The following is a 21,058-nucleotide window of genomic DNA, read 5'->3' on the forward strand; positions in this document are numbered from 1 at the left end:
CCTTCACCGGTTAGCACCCAGACAGCAGACAGAAGAGGCACACAGGTCATCTGCTCAGGGTTGCCTACTATGGTGAGGTGTCTTGTATTTCTATTTAAGATTATAATATACATTTTTCTAAATCTGCATCGATACGTATACCATAACATGCAAATGTTATAAAAATCTGTGTTCTTGTTTCTGGTGATGCATTTCCTCTTTTGGAGCAATGCGTAAGTTTCCACCCAGGTAACTGGCACGACACAGACTCTGAACAACAGGCCTGGCCGCAGACACTCCCTGCTCAAGTTAAGCCCCACCACTTGAGGAGCCTGAGGCGAGGGATAACCACTGCCTTTCTCCAAACTATGTGGAGAAAGGGGTTAAATTAGAAGGATTTCAGTAATAAATTAAAGCGCTGTGAATTATATGTACTGAGGTGAATTATTGTCAGACTGGATGTTAAATGTAAATAACTGCAGATGATAAATGCCAAACAGACACGTGGGATTTTTGTGGTAGTTAAAACGAACTGATTAAAATTTTATTTTAAAAGTTCACAAGCTTTGTTTCATGATAAAACAGTTCAAAAAAACCTTTTTAAAACCTCTCATCCAATCCTTTCACTCTTCTCATACACGCTTTCCTTTCTCTCACACATTCACTCTGGAACTTTCTTTATTATCAGTATTGATTAATATACACCAACTTACCATCAGCACACCACCCTCAAAAGACACCACTCTCTACACTGAACCTCAAATTCTCCAGAACCCAAGTACTCTACACACCAAGAGCTAAAATACAGAGCTAACACAGAGAGAGCTCACAATCCCCTCAGTCATTCCTTTATATATCACTCCTCTCCCTCCCAAGACATTCTAACTCCACCCACTCAGGTCAACATTCTAAACACACCAGACTTACAAATGCTAGACATGCATTAGGGAACTTACTTGTGGGTATGTAACACCACAGTAACCTCTGAGGAATAATCTGCCGGGCTGAACCACTGTAGGAGGTTGCAAAGCTTTCACAAAATTATACTTGGAGACATCAGTGCATAGATATTGGGAGCATAGATATTGGGAGCAGTTCCACATCAGCATTGCCCCAGTTTCCAGGAGCATGGGGAAGTGTCACAAAGTGATCTCCTCCCAATGGCGCAGGGCTTTTCATACTGTTTTCACAGGAGCCACCATACAATGGCTTCTCCCAGGGTGGCCACTTTCACATTGCCAAAAAAGAGAAAATGCATTAAGCCCCCCCCCCCAAAAGAGGACAAAAGGGACACAAATTTGCATATTATTTGCATATGCACATTTCTGCGTATAAGCGCAAATTTAGAAAAAACTGCTATTTAAATAGCGGAGAAGACTGACAAGGTGACATAGAATCATAGAATCATAGAATAGCAGAGTTGGAAGGGGCCTACATGGCCATCGAGTCCAACCCCCTGCTCATTGCAGGAATCCACTCTAAAGCATCCCTGACATATGGTTGTCCAGCTGCCTCTTGAAGGCATCTCATATATTTCTGACTTTAAACCAGACTTGAGCTAGATAGCCCAAGAAATAGTTCAGTTCATTTTTTTTGCAACCAGGCTTTTGCAAATACATCAAACTCAAAACAAACCAATAACAAACATATAATGTCAACATACAAGAAAATCAGACAGCATAATAAGTAAGAAAATAAGAGAACATTTAACAAACTATTGAAAACAAAATTATTAAATTAATTAAAATAGCTCAATGTCCTTTGTTATCACCTATCAAAATAAAATTCTTTCTTTTCCCTAGAGCTAGGTTAACAAAGTTAGCAGTGTGATATATCACAAAACAATCTGTTCCAGCTAATTGGGAAAAAAAATGTCCATAGGGGAGTTATCTGTAATACCAGCAGTAAGGGAGCAAAGATACCGAATCCTCAAATTTAAGTACAATTGGTACTCCAAAAGAAAATGAACCAAATCCTCTGTCTCCTTGGATCATAGCCCCTTACAATCAAATAGCCCATGGAAAAGCCCAGTTCAGAGATGAATTTCACGCATCTTGGTGGCCCATGATTCTGCCCCCGTATTTTCATTTGCCAGTAGAACAAAAAAAGAATTACCTCAAGCCAAAATAGCTGCCTTTGAGCTAAAGTTCCCACTGAACAGCAGGCTGTCTCCCTTCAGACAATTGCCTTGAAGGGATACATAGGCACACCCAAGGCTCTAGACAGAATTTTATGCTGTTCTGATTCCAGGGCTATAATATCTGAATGAACTAATACAGGTTGCCATATAAAAGCTCCTCGTCGGAGAGGAAAAGCTCTACACCAGAAAGAGAGGGAAATATATCATTAAGATATAGATTAAATAAAAGTGATGCTAACACAGGCACCCTCCAATGTTGCACTCCCTTATTCACTGTGATGTCTTCCAATATAGTGCCCCCTGTGGTAATTCTGACATATATAAAACCACAGAATTCTCCTTATCAACCTATGATCCCTATTCAAAAGAGCCAATTTCTGCCAAAGCTGGAGTCAAGAGCAGCCTGAAAATTTACAAAGGTGGCATAAAGAGAATGATACGGTTGATGACATATATTTCCTTACCAGGCAAATCAAAAGGATACAGGGCTCAAGTGTTGATCTATCATGACAAAAACCTGCTTATTCTGCTGAAAGAAGGTTTTCTAAGTCCACCCAACTTTCTAACTTATCCAGAAGATGTCTTGTGTATAGTTTGTTGACCACATCCAACAAATTATAGGATGGTAGTTCTTGGGGTCAGATCTTGGGCCTTTCTTATTGGTTGTTGACCAATGTAGGGAAATGTCTGGCTTTATCAGTAAGTGTGAATAAAGCAGTAAACCTGGGATCCACCAATCAGCACAATTGATGATAAGACTGGTAGGCATTCCATTTGTCCCATGAGTTTCCCCCCTTTTAGCTTCTTTAACAGAACTGCTGTCTTTTCGCTATGGCAGAACTAAATAATCCACCAAGTGGTGAAGGTCTAACTGCCTCATCATAAAAGAGAGAGCAGAAATGCCTCTCCCATTCAGGGATAGTGATAACATATAAAGGACATAAAGGGCTGTCCTCTATAAAGTAGGACACCTGGCCACCCTAAGAGGGCCTCATTCTTGCTCTATCCTTTTTACCATGCTGTTATACCAGTCTGGATAGGAATTAGTGCACTGCACAACCTATATATCAAACGTTATTTGTACATACATATGCTTGAAAATGGCATACCAATTGTCATATATCTTGGAACCAATTCCTACATGAAAGTGCTTTCCACATCAGAATTCTGTAACGTTTGAAGGCACCATGACTCTGAGATCAGGTTCAAATATCAAAAACAGAATTTTTGAGTTAACAAATACACTTTTCTAATTTGTATCTAAGCAATAATTCATCCCTTTAGGAATCTTGTGTTTCTAAACCGCAAGGAAGTGACTTTTCGTATAGTAATTGTTGGCATAGGAAATTTTTACATATATCTTATGTAATTAAAACCATGTTGTAATTAAAACCAGTCAGCACTAGTGTGCCCTGCCCCCAGTTTATCCCAAACATACAGGTCATTCAGCCCACAGAGCTTACTTTAAAAAAAAATGAATGGAGAACTTTAATTTGTAGTGATTTCATCTTAGAAATCGAGCATGGTCAACTTAACAACAAACAGAAAATGCAGATCTACCGAAACTTCCCAACCATCATTCTTGAGAATAACAAGGCATGCAATTTTGATTGTATCTTTTGTTGTTTATTTTACATAATAGCTGGATGAAATGAGTTTCTTTTCTCTGAAGGAGAGGTTTCATCTGGCATATCTGATCTGGCTCTTACAACCTTTACACCTTTTATTTTCACTACCCTTTGTTCATTTTTAGTACAACACATAACTAACATTTGCATTATTTAAATTGCACAGTGATATTGTTGTATTCTTTGGAAAGGATCTCTTGCAGGATGTTTAGCAGGGCCAGAGCATCTTGACTGTGACCATTCTGTCTTAGCAAGTTCCATTTCACAGTTCTCTGAGCAACTTTTCCCAATAATTACACTGACATCATTATAAGTAGAGGTCCTTCTTCTATAGATTCTCTTAGTATAAATCCTTTTGGGAGGGCAGAATGCTAATGCCAGATATCCACAAAACACAGAGTAATAATATTTAGCATTTACATAGCATTTTAGGCTTGATAGCTTTATGTATGTTATCTCCCTCCTGAATTTACAATGCAGGGATATTAATACTGGCCTACCTTTCAAGCTTGTTGTAAAGATTACTGAGATGATGTATATGAGGCACTTTGAGCAGTCTCTCTGCATATCTATTCCAAGTGCTAAAACTTCAGAGTCTTGGCAGAGCATAATGCATCATTCTGCTCACCGCCAGAACTTTTGGGAGTGGTACATGTTCATCCCTAATTTTCACCAGTAATTCGTTTTGTTGGTTTTACTTTTCCTGGAGAAGCCAACAAAGATGGAGACCATTCTCCCAGTGGTACACAGTGTGAAGGCTGAGTAAAGTGTTTCAAACTTGTTCCATCATTCCAGCTTTCCAGGAAACAGTTTGTCAGAAAGCCACATTGTTGAGGAGGTCAGCCTGGACAGAGACGTGTCAAAGACAATGTACCCCCTGAAGAGGATCTCCAGGGACAGTAGTTTTGGTTTGGTTTTGACAAGGAAGCATAGAATCATTTATTCTGAGAATCCCACATGTGTAATACTAGCCAAGCAGAGTGCACGCCAAGTTGTATACTTTGCTGAGCCATAGTGAACAATGTAGATTCAGATGTTGAACAAAATGTCCCCTTAAATAGGCTGTTACAAACATTTCCTTCTATGGCTTGATGCTGATGAAGACGCCCCACTCTACCCTCCACTAATTATGTTCTGTGGCTTTTCATTCAGGGCTTCATACAATACAATGAATAGAAATAGGGTCTAATAAGGGATACTTGCAAAACTTTGTGCAAAGGTTTCTTTTGAGAAGACTGTATATGGATAAATATAAAATAAAGAAATAGTGTTGTAACAAACTGAGAACACATACAGTACTTCATTTTTACAAAATGGCAATGGATGTACTTTAAATGGGCAAGAATCTCCCCTATGAGGGAAGGTTACAAAAATTGGGATCATTTAGCTTGGAAAAAAGGAGGCTAAGGAGAGACATGATAGAGGTGTACAAAATTATGCATGGTATGGAGAATGTGGATAGGGAAACACTTTTCACCCTCTCTCAAAATACTAGAACCCGGGGTAATCCCATGAAACTGATTGGTGGGAGATTCAGGACAAATAAAAGGAAGTACTTCGCACAGCGCATAGTTAAATTATGGAATTCACTACCACAAGATGTAGTGATGGCCACCAATTTGGATGGCTTTAAAAGGGGGTTGGATAAATTCCTGGAGGAGAAGGCTATCAATGGCTACCAGCCCTGATGATTATGTGCTACCTCCAGTATTCGAGGCAATAAGCTTGTGTGCACCAGTTGCTGGGGAACATGGGTGGGGTGGGATGCTGTTGCACCATGTCCAGCTTGTAGGTTCCTGGTTGACAGCTGCTTGGCCACTGTGTGAACAGAGTGCTGGACTAGATGGACCCTTGGTCTGACCCAGCATGGCATTTCTTATGTTCTTATGTTCTTAAGTACACATAATGCACACAAGAAGTAGGATTTTCCAATGCTTTTTGTTCACAATGTGTGTGAATGTTGCTCAGAATTTCATAGGTGACATTCCAGCAGCTAAAGTGTACTTTTCTTTTTTGGTCAATATGTCAATTTCAGTTACTATGTTTTCCAGGCAATTACCAAGATAGTAGACCAATCAAACCTTTTTATGTCTCTGTGCACTGCCATATCTGGATACTGCAGGAGCTATACTAGAGTGACCAGATTTAAAAGAGGGCAGGGTACCTGCAGCTTTAACTGTTGTGATGAAGAGAAAATTTCACCAGGTTCCCCATATATACAAATGACACCTGCTGAAATTCCCCTTTCAATACAACTGTTAAAGATACAGGAGCCCTGTCCTCCTTTTCATATGGTCACCCTAGTACAAACCTCCTCCCAGAAGATGAATGGTCTTTAGGTAATTCAAATTAAGAACATAAGGAGAGCGCTGCTAGAAGTTCTATCTATTCCAGCATCCTGTTTCCACAGTAGCCAGCCAGATGCTTCCAGGAAGCCCACAGTGGGGAGTGAAAGTAATGGCCCTTGGCCACTAGGTGAGAGCAGGGTCTGTGGTAGTGCACATGATGTGCATGTAGGGGTCAAGTTCCACTCTCAGTATCTCCAGTTAAGCAGTTATTCTAGAAATCTCCCACATTCTCTCCATCTTGCAGGAGACACCATGATATCCCTTCCTAAGGAAGAAATTTCCCATCTAAAGAGGTTCAATGGGTCTGTTATCTTCCCTTTTGTAACTTTTTGGCTAGCCCTGTCACCCTGTCAGTGTTTTAATCTTTCATTCTAATGGACTAATACAACACCAAACATTTTATAATGTTTTATAAAACATTTTACAAACCCATTCACTTAAAACCTTTATTTGTTTTGGTCTTTATCATGGCACAATCATGAATTATCTCCCAAACATCCATTTCTGTTGCAAGTTTACCCTCAATAGACAAAATAGTTGGCTTAATGGTTCTTGCTCCATAGTATTACATCTTCAGTTTTTCATGATTGTGAGTGATAGCTTGCTGAAACTTTTTTCAGAGCCACTGGCAGTGTGCAAACGTATTTGAATAACAAGTTGAAACTTCTTTTATCCCAGTTTGCTGCTTGCCCCACTCCACAAGTTTATCAGGATTTTGATGGGCCACTTCCTAAGACCTACCAGGCTCACACAAGCTAGATCAGAAAGTGGAGAAGCTTCCTTCCCCCCACCTTTCTCATTGGCACTATTTTTTCATTGTCATCATGTACACAACTAAACTGCACCATTGTTGTAGACACTTCTGCACATTGTGTTTACTCGACTTACTGGGTTTAATATCACCAATGACAACTGAAAAGCGTTGGTTGTGGACACTGCAGTGTATTAATCAGCATTGATTCTTGGAGCACATGCTCTTGTGGCACATGTAGACACTGTTTCCTCTGAAAAGATTGTCATGGCAGCATGTTATTTTAAAAGAAAGGTTGGTTAGGAGATCTCCAACAAACTAATGTATGCATTTGGGAAGCGAGAGAGAAGGGCATCTGGAAAATAACTGTGAGGTAAGATGGGCAGTAGTTTACTACCAACAAGGAAGCAGCAAGCCAGAAAGGTGTGGGACTGGTCTAAATGGGAATGATTATCCCTTGAAAGAACCTGGCCGTATGCACATGGAATGAATGTTGGCATGTATATTAGCCCTTAGAGGTATATGTTTTTATTTCTACCACTAGCAAAATATGATGATGTTACTGTTCACCCCCTGGTTCACCCGTCCCTCTCTAGGGTAGAAGATGTTGCTGAAACAGAATCTCCTTCACAGCTGGATGATTTAAAATCCGTTATGAGTGCGAATGAAGAGGATGAAAAGCTTCAAGTTAAAATACAAGCTTTTGAAGAGAAAATAAACACCGACAGCAGTACTCCTGGCTCTGTACGCAGGTATAGTCTAGGCCAGGTTTCTAAAGAAGAAAGGAAGGACATGAGGTTTAACAGGTATGCTTCGATGGAACATGGTCCATGGCATGGCATGCTGATTGGTTTTTGTATACAGATTTATAAAGGCATTAAAGTGAACAGCCAAGTTACATAGTACCTGTGGGCATCAGATGGTTAATTATATCCAGTCATCTTATCAGTTACTCTGAGAAATGGATAAGAACTCTGTGAGTTATTTGTATAACCTATCCTACACTCCAGGGTGCCCACAGGGGGCGCTACAACAGAAACACTGATGTAGATCTGAAAAAGTTCTGAAAACGAAGATTACTTTTCATTACATATCATTATTAGCAATTCTTTTGCCAATTTAGTTATTTTTAAAGCAGGTTTTTTAGGCACACAATAAATAAGAATTCTTTTCTCCCTCCTCTAAAGCATGGTTTATTTGCAATGACAAAGAGTGAAAAAATAGTTAAGCAGTCATAGATGTATATAATCAATGTATCAAATGATTAGTTAGAATAAATTTGGTAAAATATTTTTATTATGATGAAATTTTATATGTATCTGTTACACACACACACACACACACACACACACACGGACAATTAGAAAAAGAGTAAAAAAAATCTAAGAGAAAACTATAACGGTAAAATAAATGATCAAATTGCATGACATAAGTGGTAGCGATATTTAAAAAAAGTCAGATGAAGGAGAATAATTCTTTGTGCAAAGTACTGATCTTCCGTGTTTTAAGATTTTGAATTAAGCATACAATAGAACAAGCCACCACTTGATCCTTCAATGGGAAGATTCCTTTAAAAGCTATCTGATGGGCAAATAATATCAGAAATAGGGAGTTTTCCCTGGTTTCCTCCCCTCCCTAGTGCGTTCCCTTTGGTTCACTGATCAGGGTCACTTTGGGAGGGGGCAGAGACTCTAGACTCATTTCCCCTCCCCCCCTCAATAATCCAGATGAAGATTGTGTTGGGGAAACAAGGAGGTGGGGATGATTCCTTTGCTTGCATGCCCTCTTCTCTAGCACAGTGTTTCTGACATTGCACCAGCCAGTACAGGGTGGGAAGCATTCAAGGAGCAGTAGCGATAGAATGGGCAGACACAGCAGACTGCATGTTGTCCATCTGTGGTGTAAAGCGTAGACCCACCCCACCTCTGCTTTTTATGTCAACTGGATTGGCATGTGTTCAACACACACAGATGCCCTGCACATCTAGTTTTGCACCGAGACTACAATCTGGCCCACAGATCTGATTCCCCCATACATCATAGTCCATGTTGGCTGTGCCCAAGCCATTTGTCCATGCCTTTGTTTGCACTACAGGTCTAAAAGTCTAGCTTTGCATGCTGTTCGTATGAAGGGAGCTCATTTGGACAACGGACAAGAGATGGAGAATGGAGATGTTACAGCCGGCATCTCTTTCACAGATATCTATCTGAGCCAAGAAGCTGACAACAAATTGCCTTCCAGTGCAGGTACTGAAGAGTCGCAGCTGGAACAACCTTCACTTTCGCACCCAAGTATCAAATGTACAGAACCAGAGAATCTGCCAGAGCCTGTTACAGAAAACTGCCATGAAGGGAGCCCGAAGACAATAAAGAATCCTGTGGAGTATCAAGATAAGCTTTACTTTCACTTAAAGGAAAATCTCTCTAAAGTGAAAGCATATGTCATGGAGATGGGGAGGAAAATTCCTCTCCCAGATGAGTGTATTATAGAAGGTAAGAGGCCTGAAACTTTGAAATAATGGGAGCACTTAAAAAAAATACTTTAGGAGTCACGTCTAAGCTGTCAAGCAACCTCCTCTAAACATTTTTTACATAATGATATGATAGTAAAAGACAATGCCTTGAGATTCCTCCTTGCCACTGTGTGCTTCCCATTTTGCAGTGTGCTTTATCCTTTAGAAGGCCCATTAGCATCCTATCATTGCATGCTTACTGTAATCTTTCACTAATATCCTAGTATGTGCTAAATGTGCTCAAAGGCCCTACTCCTAGGACCCTTTACATGTACATCAGTGTATTAAACTAGGGCTGGAGACAGACAATTCCCCTCACAGATGAGTGTGTTATAGCAGACTTGAAAGAGGGATCATCCTACTGTCATTTAGGACAACAGTTGCCTCTGGTCAAACAGCTTTTGCAGGTTTCTTTATTGTTCCAGAAACCAGCATGACCTGTTTGACAAGAGGTAACCATAGGATGAAAGAAATAAGTATGTAGTGTGTACACCACAAGAAGTAAAGGCTCCCTCAAATCAATTTTTACTCCCTTAAAAACTATTGCCTGTCTCCAGATTTACAGCAGTGTTATAGGAAATATTCTAAAAGAAGCCCATTTATCCGCCAGCATACCCTTCAATGCATCTCTAGTTTAAAATATGTGAGCAGCAGGGTGGGGAGACTATTAATCAGACTTTATATTTCTGTTTGCAGTGTTCTAATGTCAGGGTGTTGTGGGGACTATATATATATATATACCTCGATTCTGAAGTTTTAGTAGCCCAGGTAGGGCGGAAATCACATTTCCCTACCGTCGCTTTGCCTCCTGCTGTTGTCCCACAATAGGGAGAAACAGCTTCCTCTTTCTTCGCAGGGAGAAGAAAGAGGAAGCAAACAACAACCACATGGCCCATTCAGTGGGTGTTTTTATCTCGCTGCTTCTCCTGCACACAGCAGGAAATGGTGGCAAGTTCCAATACAGCAAAAAAGCATTTGATTTTCCAGGTCTTTTTTTGTGATGGAAAAATAAGCAGAAGGAGCAGGAGACATGTGGGATGTGGTCCTTTTAAAAAAGTGTGAGTGGCCAGTAACAAGCGTGCTATAAAATGCTCATCTGATGACTCCCCAGGTAGTCAGTGCTATAACTTTAATAAATTGGTGGAGGGACATATGCAGTGTTTTAGAGGACACTAATCTAATTTTTCTCTTACCACCCCCTTTGCCTTTGGCCCCACTCATCACTGGAATGCAACCCCCAAGAGCTTCATTTTCACATGTTTATTAGGACTGTGCTGAAATGAGCCACCCTTTCATGCAACATTTCAGTAACAGCAAAAACAAGCCCTACTTTTAATACTGGTTTTGTGGGGTACAAACAATTGCTTCCTTCTATATAGATTTTTTTTAAATGTCCAAATATGTTATTCACACAGGTTACAATGCTTCAGTTTAACACATATGTAGTGTATTTAAAGTTGCTAGATCTCCTGGCCAGTGCCTATTCCAGCAATTTATAAACAGCCTCCAGTGGTTTTGAAAAGCCTGTGGAGTTCATTCTTCCCTTCTAACAGGGCATAGCTTGTTTTCTATTCATCACTATAATAGTCCAGTTCTTCTTCTTCCATTGTACAAGGGATGATAACTGGATTTTGATAGGAAAAACCTTGCAGCTATTAATATATAGCTGCACCACTAAATCTCTTGGGATTTGATCTTCAATATCTCCCAAAATTATAGGGGCTGTCTATATGCTTGGTATACGCTGTGGTGGCTGCGCAGTGGTGCTGTGTGGTTTATATGACATAACCGCCAATTCGTAGCCACCTCTGGGCTTTCCCCTGAAACTGTGCTTTTCCTTTGCTGCAGGGTCACCATTGTCTTTTCTCCGGGCTCATCTACACCAGCAGGATATTCCATTATGAAAGCGGTATATAAAAGGCAGGAGCCACACTACTGCTTTATAGCAGTATTGAAGTGCACTACAGGAGCCACACTACTGCTTTATAGTGGTACTGAAGTGCACTGACAAGAGATGGGGCCCATGACAGATGTATACCAAGCAGGATATATCACTATGAAAGTGGTATGAAAGCAGTATGTGGTATGTGTCAATAGGCCCCAACAGTTGTCAGTGCACTTCAATACCACTATAAAGCAGTAGTGTGGCTCCTGCCTTTTATATACCGCTTTCATACTGCTTTCATAGAGCAATATCCTGCTTGGTGTAGATGAGCCCTCCGTTTGTCCGTGGTGACCTCACTTTGGGTTCAGGTTAGGGGCATTCTGGGGGTGGATTGTGGCCACAGATAGGTCACAGGAAATGCAGGAAGGCCAGGCAGAGGGCAGCGGGTGAGCTCATAAATGTTTCATTGAATAGCAGCTCCTCTAGGATTATTTTAATTAATTTATTTATTTTGTGCTCTGTTTCCCTCCCTTTTCTTTCCAAACGATTGGCCCTAGTTTAAAGGGCTCCTTTAAAGATCCTGTCAACAGGCAATGATCGTGAGCTCCCTCCTCCCTATCGCACTGCCCCAAGTCCCGGTCAAAAATCCACACTCTCTCCTGGCCGTGGGGATTTCATATTCCCACCCTGCGGCTGTGATGTCTTGGGGTTATGAGGGAACGAGCAGCCAAAGTGGCGCAGTGAAGACGCAACCATCATTGTTGGTATTTATTGTAACTCCTAGCTTCATTTCTCTGATACCGTTTATTATCTTCTTCCATTAGTCCATAACTAGACTACAGAACCACCATATATGGGCACTGTCATTATGTCTCCAGCAGAGGTCCATTACTGCTGGAAACATCCTAGACATCCTGGCCAGCATGCAAGACCACATATACATTATTTTATTTTTAAAAAGTTCTTTAGAAGTCACATCTAATAAATGTCTCCAGATTTTTGAACACACGTGATTCCGTTGCTCCTCCAGGATAGTTATATTAAATTCTCTCTCCCATCTTTGGTTAACTGCCTCAATTCCATTATCATGTGTATAAATGATTGCTCCCTTTAAACACTACTGTGTTCAGTGCCATCCACTATCACCCTTGGCACTGCGAATTGCCTCTTTTAAAGTGGCTGCAGCAGACACTTTGAAAGAGAGAATGCAGCAATTGCAGGGTGAAAGCTGCTTTTCTTGGCAAGAAAGTGAGAGGGTCGTGACTACATAATGCTGCAAATTGCATCCTTTAAATTGGCTATTGTAGCATAATCTCCCCACCACCACCACCTCTCTTGGCAATTCTTTGCTAGGGTGTTTTGCAGTGATCTCGCAGCAAAAGACAAATTGTACTTATTTATTTAATTTGAGAATACTGCTCTTTTGGAGAAGACTTTGCTTCCCCTGAAATGTTACCTTTTGCTGTGAAAACAAGCTCCAAAACAATTCAATACACAGCCCTAAACACACACACACACACACCTGGACATCATACTTCTCCAACTTGCTGCCCTCCAGATATTTTGGGCTTCAACTCCCAACAGCCTCAGCTAGCAATGGCCAATGGTTAGGAATGCTGGGAGTTGTAGTCCTAATCTTCTGGAAGAAAAGTAACACTGCATGCTTACCTGGGAAAAGTCACAATGAACTCAGTAGGCAGAAGTAGTTCTAGAATTGACTACATATCTTGGAGCTTAAATTCTGTGCTTAAGTATTTCAAAAGGGAATGAACAATATCTCTACCTTCAAAAAAAAAATTGACATGTGTTTAATTATGGAGTAACAACCTGGTTTACTTCTTATTTAATGGCAACCATGATTGATTTTTTATCTTTATATATGAAGTAGCTTCTAGATTTTTGACAACCATAATCTGTTTCTTCTTTCTGTCATTTAAAAAATATGACCATCTTTACTACCTGATCTTGTTCCATTAAAAAAACAAAGGGTGGTTTTCATCAGTTTATATTTCGCCAGATGTTTTGTGATCTTCTTCCTTATCTGTGTTTCAGGAATTTTGCGTACTACAAAAGTAGGCTTATTGGTTTACAATTTCCTGAAAGGCCAGTTCCTTTATTAAATTCAGTTAGGATACATTAGCTGGGACTTCTAGTAAGTTATATTTCTGAACGTATCTGGTGTGACAGAACTTTTCTTTTCTTTTCCCTCTCTCACTATATGATTTTACAAATATTGATTAGTTTGACATGTCTTGAAATCACTCCCAGGCTATCCACACACAGGAGATCAATGGAATCAATATCATGACCTTTAAGAATGATCAACAGCAAGTGAGAGAGGGGAGTGGGGGGAGCAAGTGGAGAGGGTACTGCAGCAATCTTAGATCTCTCCCCATCATCTGATTGGCATCACCTCGTTTTTATTACTCCATTTTGCACATCATGGCTTCTATCCTAACAGCCTTCTCTTGGGCTAATATGGTAGCAACTTTGTGATGTTCCTTAAGGCTTGTTTACACATGCAGGTACATTGCTTGATTGCTCAAAGCTTGAAGAAGACGTATGAATAACTGCTGTTGGAAAACTGTTGAAGTGAGTAGCTAAAGTGAAATTTCCATCAGCAGTGATAAGTACATGATGGCTTGTTCAGACCTGCAGATAATCATTTTATGTTATAGGCTGTATAGCTTTTCATAAGTACTTCTGATGTATCTGTTATAATTAGATTGGGAAAGGCAAATTGGTACAACAATTGCATGAGTCTGTTTTAAGCTCTTCCTGTGTTGACTTGTTTCTCATTGTTTGTTCTATAGGACAAAACCTGAACAGCAAAAAACCTTGATTGAGTGTATGGCAGAATTCCCCTTAAAAAGGAAGGCAACAGTGCCCTGGGTTGGTGTTATGTTTTATGCTGTACTGTGAGATAATTAGTACCATATGATGGAATAGATGGGAAAGATCACTGCTCCCCTGCAGTGCTTGCTTCTGGAACCTTTTGATAAATTTAAGCATGGCATGAGCCAAAGCTTGATTGAGAACACATGGTGCTCTGCTAACTCAATACAACCACAAACTTGCAGAGACGCAGGCCAGTGTTTCTGAAAATCAGTTGTGTTTTCACTATGCCAAAAAAGAAAAGGAAAGGGAAAAAGAACCTCTCGCCTTTTATTATTTAAACCTGATATTAAGTGCCAAACCCCAAAATACTGTTCCCATACTGTGAAAAGTTCACATGCTGACACACAGACTGGTTTTCCTAGGCAGGATGACTTCTGCAAATTGATTTTGGCACCAAAGGCAGCGCAACTGGTATTATAAGGGGAGCATTAATCTGTTCCCCTGATAGGTGAAAATAGAGGAGATGTAGCAGAGACAAGTACTTTTCATAACAAGAGAGACATTGGATGTTAGTCCTACTTAGAGTAGACCCACTGAAAGGAATTGGACTTAAGTTAGACTGACATTGGATACAACTCATTAATTTAGCCCCCGTAATACACACACACACACAAAAACGCACACTGTCTTTTGGCTCTCAAAAGGGCCCGCAAGGCAGTTTACAACTATATACATCTTAATTAACTAAAGACTAAAAGCAATAAAAATCTTTAAAGCAATCATTTAAAAACAACATAAAAAGAGCAAAATTAACAAACCATTTAAAAGCCATTACAATCTTGGCAGAATAAACTTCTTTGGTTACCTGCCTAAACACCATCAAAGATGAGGCAGCTTTGGGGGTGGGGGCATAGCTTTGGTGGGCAATTTTCAGTGGGGCAGCAGTGCAAGGGAATGGATTAAACCTCTCCCCCTCCATGTCAGTCACAATTCAGATCGGGCCTTTCTGTGGCGGCGTTTTGTAAAAGATGTTGGGAGCTCCATTCACAGAACTCCCAAATCCTGCTAGTTTGACCCTAATTGCCGGGGGCGGGCTGCGGCCTGCCACCGGATTCCCCTGTGCGTCATCTGGACGCACAGCAGGGAAACCGGGTTGGAAGGAGCGCTAAGGCCTGGTCTAGCAAGGCCCTATGGCTATTTCTTGACCGCTTTGGTAAGCTGTAAACTACTGTGAAGACTGAAGGCTTGGTTTCAACACTATGTTGTAGATCTAACTTTGCCTTTTATCCATGATACTCCCTGTATCCAAAACTAGATCTGCAGATCCTTTCTTGGACCATTCATATGGACACATACCGAGAATAAATCCTCATGATCGTAAATGTTCTAGGCAATCACTTTCATATAGAAATTATTCTCTGTGAGTTTGGCGTTCCTGTCTCAGGTGTTCCCACTCTGATGGACATCAGCTCCTTATAGTACCAATTACCAGCACACTTATTTTTAGTACCCACATTTTGACTGATGTTGCACCCCTTAGAGTTGGGGATTTACAAGGAATCAATGCATCAGCTCAAAGTATGTTCAAATATGATGTATACATATGGATGGAGGGAAGTACCTGGCTGTTCCCACTAGCACTTCAATTGGGATGTTGTTGCAAAAACGTTACCCTGGAACTAACCCAAAGGCATGAACTACTGGAAAGTCTGGTATCAGAAAGACTGATCTAACTTGAACTCCTGAGTGATATAAAGTTATGGTCTTTTAAGGTTGCTATTACACATGCTTTGGGGGGAAGACAAGCACAATATAAGTAGCTGTCTTTTTTCTGATGTGATGTGTCTAATAGCGGGGTGGGTGGGTGTGTAATTGGGAAAAACAGGGAGTGTGAGAGAGATGTAGGTGAAAGAAACAACATGGGAGGAATTAAACACCCCTTCCTCCATCTCCACTGCTCCAATTAAAATTGGTGTCCTCCCGCAGCTGCTTAAAAACGGGGGTGGGGGAGCAGAAGATCCAGCCACTAATCTCCTTTGCCATGTCTTGTAAGCCTGGGAGTAGGCCTGTGATCATTAAGTTTTGTAGTATAACACTTAGCTTTATAAACAAAATATGATGCTAAATTCAGTAATTGTTTGGAAGGCTGTTGAAGGGTGCAATATAGCAGGAAGATGGTCTGAAAATGTTTCCTTTTAGTTATGTATCAACACTTGTATCTCTTTCTTCCTTCAAAAAGCTTTATTTAGAGCAGCTTAAATATGGGCTGTTAGGAAATCTCCCATTGAGGCAGAGAGCCACGTAAACAACATAGTACATCTCATATGTTCAGATGATTCTCTGTGCTCTGGTTATGTGTCTTCTTCTCTTCCTTTCAAAAATAGGGGAAAAGGCAAGTTAGATTGGACTCGAGAGAAAAGGGGAACTAAATGTGTCAGTAATAATATAATGAGCAATGATCTTAACAAGGCACAGAAAGGGAACACCTAAATCTCAACTATGCTGTTACTTTAAATTCATCAATGTGGTCATTTTCCTTTAACTTTGGAGTCCTGCTTTTCTCTCCCTCCCTCTCTCCCTCTCTCTCTCTCTCTCCTTTCTTGGAATGTATTTTCTAACCTTCTTTTGTTAACCTGTAAAGGTCAAATGTGTTCACAATAACCAAATAATGGTCACGTACTGCCATAAGAAAAACACGGAAAAGCATACTAAATAAGGTCACCATATGTTGCTGATTTAAAGAAATTCCACATATTTCAGAACATGATGGGTCTTTTTAATATGTATATGTTTCCTACTGCTTAATGTATGGTTTGTGATAAATGGTAATCACCATCCATGTGGCTTTTATTATTTATTATATGCCACCTATTTCCAAACAAGTTAAGGTGGCTTGCATATATGAAAAATCCTCTATAATAAGGCTCCACATCATGTCTGTGAGTGTTTATATATCTGCCTTCTCCCTCTGCAACTTTTCATCTGGGCAAGAGCCTCACAAATACCTCTTCTCCCTATCAACTCTGTGAGGGATGCCATGGTGACACCAGTCATTACATCTCAGATCTCTTTGCATGTCTGACAACCATAAACATATTTAACAGGTCTGAAAGCAAGGGGTGAAGAAAGAATGTAGACATTAAGAGATAAGCAACAACCAGAATAGCAACTGTAGATATATTCCCACTATTTGATGGTCATTTTTCTAGGATACAATATAATCCACAAAGCCCAACAAAATATGCATAACGTTTAGGGACATGTAGATTCTTGTCCAGTTCAGAAAGTATGAAGCCACTTGAAGCATTTACTGATGAGTCACTTGTTATAATAACTTGCATATACAAATGGCAACCATCTTATTTGATGGTTTGTATGATCACTACAGCCCAGTGTGGCTTATTTAAATCATGGTGGGTTGAGGCACATGCTGATGGCCATTATGAATATTCAAACAATTGACTGCTGCAACTTATCATTGTGACATGAAAACTCAGCAAGGATGGGTTGTTGCCATGCACTGTTTTTGGTTTGTAGGTAGCTTGTTAACCACACCAACACCCCACCCTTTGCTGTGTTTGCATGTCATGATAAACTGCAGTGCCTGTCCACTGCAGCTTAAATATTCACAATGGCCGCTGGCACATGCCACCACCAGGTTTTAAATAAAGCACAATTGGCTGCAGGGTTCATGTAAATTAGACAATGGCCTTAGCTAGACCTAAGGCTTATCCCAGGCAAATGGAGGGGTCATCCCTGCCTGCTCCCAGGCTCCCCAGTGTGACATTTGGATGCACAGGGATGATCCTGGGACAACCCCGTGATATAGGCCAGGTCTAGCCATGGCCAATGTCTAATTTAGCCTGGGCTATTAATAAAAACAAGTTAGCAGAGACCTCATTTGGAGAAGATGAAGGCCAATTAATGTGAATGGAAGAAACAGTTTTGATCCTGTCTCCCATTGGAGATCTTAGGTGATCTCAGGTTTGATTTTGGCCCGTAAAACCTTCCTAGATTTACGAAGCATAGCACTTCTATCAAATGAATTAGTTAAGCCTAGCACAGGACTAGGTTCAGTCTTAGTCTATTGTTAAAATAATACAAGACTCTGGGATTCATTGGGCTTTGAAGAATAGAAGGAACTTAAAAGCTATTTAATCCAATCTTTTGCATTGATCCTCCATACGCTAAAAATCTTGCTTTATTCTCTAGCAATTTTTCTTGCCAAATATGTTACAGAGGTACAGCTACATTGCTGACTTCGCTACTTTAAAATAATAAAAATTGATAAAACAAAATTCTAATCAAGTCTATGATTGGCATTTATCCTTTCTGCCTTTTTAGTGGTAAAAGAAAACATGGGAAACTATTAATTGGGGGTATTGATCATACACATATTTTATTACTGGTAGATGGCTAATATGTGAACTTCTTAGCTTTGGCTTTGATTTGAACTGTTTAGTAAACAGATAAATTCATAACTTGATTTTTTGTTTGGATTATTTTGTGTATTTGTAGTTTTATTTTACCCAAACCAATAAAACCTATATTCTTTTATGCACATGCTAGGGGAAGTCATCTGAAAAACACTAATTAATTTGAAACTGCCAAGCGTGCCTCATGAAGTATTACTACCCATTCAGTCTTACTAATGAATCTTGTAGAACGATGAATTTTTATAAATCCATTTTCAGGGATGGATTTCCATCCAACATCACCGCAAATACAAAAAGTTTAAAAAATTATATTTTGTTGAGTATTGGGAGATCCCAGCTCCTGGTTTCTGAATTTACTCATGTGGTCAATTTGAGTTTATCTGTTATGGTGAAATGTTATGTTAGGGTTGATGTCACAAGATAGATGCCATGTAAATATGTGATTCTGTTCAGTGGCAATATGGCTTCTAAATGGAAGGTTCCTCTTTGCAGTGAGTAATGGTTTGTTTTCATTTAACAATTACTAAAAAAAAACCCACCCTCAACCCTTTTAAAAAAACACCATTTAAGCTGAAGAATGTACTTGAGGCCTTAGAGTGCATTTCAGTTGGCATAAGTTAGAAAGCTTTTTAATCATGGAACCCAGTGATTTAAAAATAATCAACAGTGGGCATTGGTTTACCATATGTATTTTAATAAGCAAGCCTGTGAATGTAAACTGCACTCAGTAGAGTATTTTGTTAAAGAAAGCAACAGATGGAAGAGGCTAAAGGCCCACCTCTCTATTTACTCTAACACTTCATTTCAGTAAAAATGTAAATGAGCCACACAAAACTCAATGCTGTCGGGAAATAGGCATTCTAGTGTCATGTTTGTTAAAAGAATTTAGCTCTAATACAAATGTATTGGCAATACTAGTCATAGAAATATAAGTCCTGAAATTCAGTACAGTGCTCAAGCAAAGAAAAACAAAATCTATAATTTATATAATGTATATTATATTGGTCTTAAAATATGCCGAATCTAGGACTTAGCACTCTGGCACGATGGCAGTAACAAGATTCTGCAATGTACCTCCCATCCGAATATTATAATCAAACCGTTGTTCAGGCACGCCATATGATACTAACACGACGGTTTACTACACAGGACATGATTTAGCAAACACAAGACTTCTCTTTGAGAATGCACTGGCCCGTCTGTCTTTTGGGATCAAAGTGATAGCACATCCATTGACAGATCTATATCCATCTCTTTATGATGACTCCGAAATTTAAATGTGGTTATTAAGAAAACCTAAATAGACTTACTCATTGCTGACATTTGTTATGAAGTAAAACAAAGAAACGGTTCAGCTTATATGCAACAATAAATCATTATGTCCAAACAGTTTTACTCTTTAACAAGCATAGGTAGCGATCTGGCCCACTAACCTCCACCCCCCCATGTGGACAAGAATGTGAGCTTCCCATTTCTTCTCCGTAAGAGGAAATGCTCCATGCGTGTATGGTTATCTCCTATTGTGCAAATGGAACATTTCATCTTATAATCTAGAATGAAAGTCTCTGGGTATACAGTGTCAGGATCACATCTGTAGTTATTTGCATTGGACTTTGGTGGTGGAAGTTACCCTTCAGCTGTGTATGGGAAATTAACCATCCCCCTGAATACGGTTAAATTTTATAAAGTGTGCAGCAGCAACAACAGAGTACTGGGTATCCTCAAAGAACACATGCTTTAAGTATAAAATAATGATGATTAGTCAGACTTATATCACATTAAAGCAGTTGCAGGTGCTGTTAATAACATGTATATTTGTTTCTAGATACTGTTAGAAGTTGTGTAGCAAAGTTGTTCTTCAGCTGTCCCCTGAAAGGTCATTACTGCCTGTACAGTAAATCCAGTTTTACTCTCATCAGCCGACAGCCTCAACTTTGGATCCATATCATGTTTCTCTTTCAGCAGGTGTGTGCAATATGAACAATACATAGTGTGAAATACATTGTAGGGTGCACTTTGATCATTAATGTTTTTGTCAATTAAAATCAGTGTTGATTGTAATCCATTCGGAGATGTTGTTAGCCTTTAACACTGTTATCACAAGTCTTTGCGCCCATGTTGAGAGGTTAGTAATTACATCAGGGTTCAAGACTGCCATTTATTTTTGCTGTACTGTCATGATGGCATAGGTTTTTTATGTAACAAATGTTGTGCATTTGCTATACATATATGAAATGAAAAACGATGAACAGCTGCAGCAGATCCTGTAGGGCAAGAGTGGGCAACTTGTGGCACTCCAGATGTTTTGGCCTAAGGCTACAAATCCCATCAGCCCTAGCGAGCATAGCCAGGGGTGAGGGATCATGGGAGTTGTAGGCAAAAAGATCTAGAGGGGCTACAAGTTGCCCATCCCTGCTGTAGGGCACCTAAATAAGGCAATGGCGTTACTCAATACTATTAATTTTAAAGTCATTGAATCATAGAATAGTAGAGTTGGGCTATAAGGCCGTCGAGTCCTTTCTTACCTCCTCCTTGATGTTT

General features: G+C 39.8%; 1 protein-coding gene across 2 annotated transcripts in view; it reads left to right on the forward strand.

Annotated features, from left to right (window-relative positions):
* Window positions 1-21,058, forward strand: part of VEPH1 (ventricular zone expressed PH domain containing 1) — a 156,625-nt gene that overhangs the window by 84,432 nt on the left and 51,135 nt on the right. For both annotated transcript variants that reach the window (XM_063132057.1, XM_063132058.1), the window contains exons 9-11: window positions 7,443-7,652; window positions 8,941-9,338; window positions 20,343-20,482. In XM_063132057.1, the coding sequence (XP_062988127.1) occupies window positions 7,443-7,652; window positions 8,941-9,338; window positions 20,343-20,482 (748 nt within the window). The remainder of the gene's footprint in view (window positions 1-7,442; window positions 7,653-8,940; window positions 9,339-20,342; window positions 20,483-21,058) is intronic.

This window comes from Elgaria multicarinata, chromosome 8 (assembly GCF_023053635.1).
Source record: "Elgaria multicarinata webbii isolate HBS135686 ecotype San Diego chromosome 8, rElgMul1.1.pri, whole genome shotgun sequence".
In the NCBI taxonomy this organism is placed as follows: domain Eukaryota; kingdom Metazoa; phylum Chordata; class Lepidosauria; order Squamata; family Anguidae; genus Elgaria; species Elgaria multicarinata.